The sequence below is a fragment of the Pterocles gutturalis genome, unplaced genomic scaffold, assembly GCF_000699245.1.
Source record: "Pterocles gutturalis isolate BGI_N339 unplaced genomic scaffold, ASM69924v1 scaffold35092, whole genome shotgun sequence".
Lineage (NCBI taxonomy): Eukaryota > Metazoa > Chordata > Aves > Pterocliformes > Pteroclidae > Pterocles > Pterocles gutturalis.
The window spans coordinates 2322-4499 of record NW_010111409.1 but is presented as its reverse complement, the minus strand read 5'-3'; the positions used below and the strand labels follow the sequence as shown (position 1 = coordinate 4499).

At 52.4% G+C, this 2178-nt stretch overlaps 1 protein-coding gene across 1 annotated transcript in view; it reads left to right on the top strand.

Annotated features, from left to right (window-relative positions):
- The window catches only part of LOC104461968 (guanine nucleotide-binding protein G(k) subunit alpha), a gene marked incomplete at its 5' end in the record, with an annotated part of 12714 nt that extends 10818 nt beyond the window's left edge, over positions 1-1896 (top strand). The window contains 3 exons of the mRNA XM_010073727.1: positions 221-350; positions 765-918; positions 1706-1896. Of these exons, the coding sequence (XP_010072029.1) occupies positions 221-350; positions 765-918; positions 1706-1896 (475 nt within the window). The remainder of the gene's footprint in view (positions 1-220; positions 351-764; positions 919-1705) is intronic.
- Between the last annotated feature and the right edge of the window lie 282 nt (positions 1897-2178).

Sequence of the window (2178 nt, the reverse complement as noted above, 5' to 3'; positions counted from 1 at the left end):
AAATTGCTCTAAAGAAAAGAATTTTAAAATCCAGTGAGCCCTCTGCTGAGAAAGGGAGGCTCGGAGCTGTTGGCCCTGCTGGTGGAAGGCTGTGGATGTGGTTTTTCCCTGAACCCCGCTTGTCTGAGTCCTTAGAGCCTCCTCCAGCCCCTGGGAGCGGGGTGGTGGCTGGGGAGGGAGGTCTCTGTGGTTTCTGAGATGTTTTTTCTGCCTCTCCCAGGATGTTTGATGTTGGTGGCCAACGGTCGGAGCGAAAGAAGTGGATCCACTGCTTTGAAGGCGTGACAGCAATAATTTTCTGCGTGGCCCTCAGCGATTACGACCTTGTCTTGGCCGAGGATGAGGAAATGGTACGTTACGGAGGAGCTGTGGGTGCCTGGTGCTGCAGAAGGGAGGTGGAAGCGAGCGCAGACCCATCCTGCGCGGGGCTGGATGTGTCCCTGGCTTGCTCCTCTTGTCACACTTCTTCAAGGGCTGTGAAGATGAGCACTTCGCTTCAGCAGCCTGCCCCAGAAACTGATAAAAATCACACATAAATGAGATTTTTCTCCAAGCCCTGCTTACAGGAGCTGGTTCCCCAAGGTGTGAGTACCTCTGTGGAGGAACAAACACGGCCTGGCGGGATGAGGACTGACCTGAGCCCTGCTCGGGGTTGTCCCCATGCTCTTCTTCCTGAGGAAGTGGCCCTGGGGATGTCAGGGACCCCCACCCCATCCTCCCCTGAGACCTCTGACCCATCACCCTGCTCAATTTTTTTTTTCCAGAACCGGATGCATGAGAGTATGAAACTGTTTGACAGCATTTGTAACAACAAATGGTTCACAGACACATCCATCATCCTCTTCTTGAACAAGAAAGACCTGTTTGAGGAGAAGATAAAGAAAAGCCCGCTAACGATCTGCTATCCGGAGTACACGGGTAAGGATGGCTCCCGGAGCCGGTTTCTTTGTTGCTAGGGCCAGGAGTGAGTCACTCAAAGCCTATGCAATCCAAGATAACGTTAAAGCTTATCTTCTCCCCTTTTCCCTTACCTCTTGAGCAGTGTCTTTGCCCGGTAAGCTGAGAGCTCATTGTCTCAGAAGAGCTGTGGTCATGCCCATCCCTGGTCCCGAGCAGCCTTTGTTTCAGAGCCTGGAGTCAATAACAAAGCACTGCTCTCCAGCAAATCACGGTCACCCCGCGTTTTCCACATGTTATTAGAACGATTCTTTCATTTGTAATTAATTTTAGAGTCTCTGAAGCTTATCCACGACCTGGGCATGGCACTATCCTCGCCAGTGTGTCCATTTTTCGGCAATAATCTGTTTTCCAGCCCTTCTGCCGTGACTCACATGGGCGTGATGCTTCACCTGGTCCCTGCTTGATTATTTTTTTTTTTTCTCCCTTCAAACCTGCTTGTTCCTGTCCCTTCTCACTCCTCAGATACAACCACACATCTCTAGCACGAAGCATCCCTGCAGCCCGCGTTCCCTCCTGGCCAGCTCCGGGCAGGGAGGCTGGAGCAGGGAGTGCTCGGTGCGCTGTGACATGTCCAAGGTCACTGCCCAGGAGCTGGGAACAGAGTCAGAGTGACCAGAAGGGGTTAACGGCGGATTTGGATTTGTGGCTGGATAAGGCAGATGGTTACAAGCAGCTTAGTGTGGACTTAAAAGATCTCTCTGCTGTGAACTGCTGGCCAAAGGAAAGGATCTCCTTCTTTTTTCAGGCTCCAACACGTACGAGGAAGCGGCGGCGTACATCCAGTGTCAGTTTGAGGATCTGAACCGGAGAAAAGACACCAAGGAGATCTACACCCACTTCACCTGTGCCACTGACACCAAGAACGTGCAGTTCGTGTTCGACGCCGTTACAGATGTTATCATTAAAAACAACCTGAAGGAATGCGGGCTCTACTGAGCGGGACGGGGCTGGGGAAGAAGGTAAAGCCGAGCTGCTCCGAGCCTTGAACCGTCACTGCCTCTGCCTCGCGCCTCGCTAACCCTCGCTGTTTGCTTTTCAGTTTTTACGGCGTTTTGGGAACCAGACTCTTTGCTGCCTCGTGGGGACGGCTGCGAGCAGGGACCAGGGGAACGCAAGCAGCATGCGGAACCGTTGCATTCTTTAGCACAATCTTCTCTGTTAGGGACCTTTTATTGCTACGGGATGGTGAAGTTCTTAGGTGAAGACGGACCAACCATT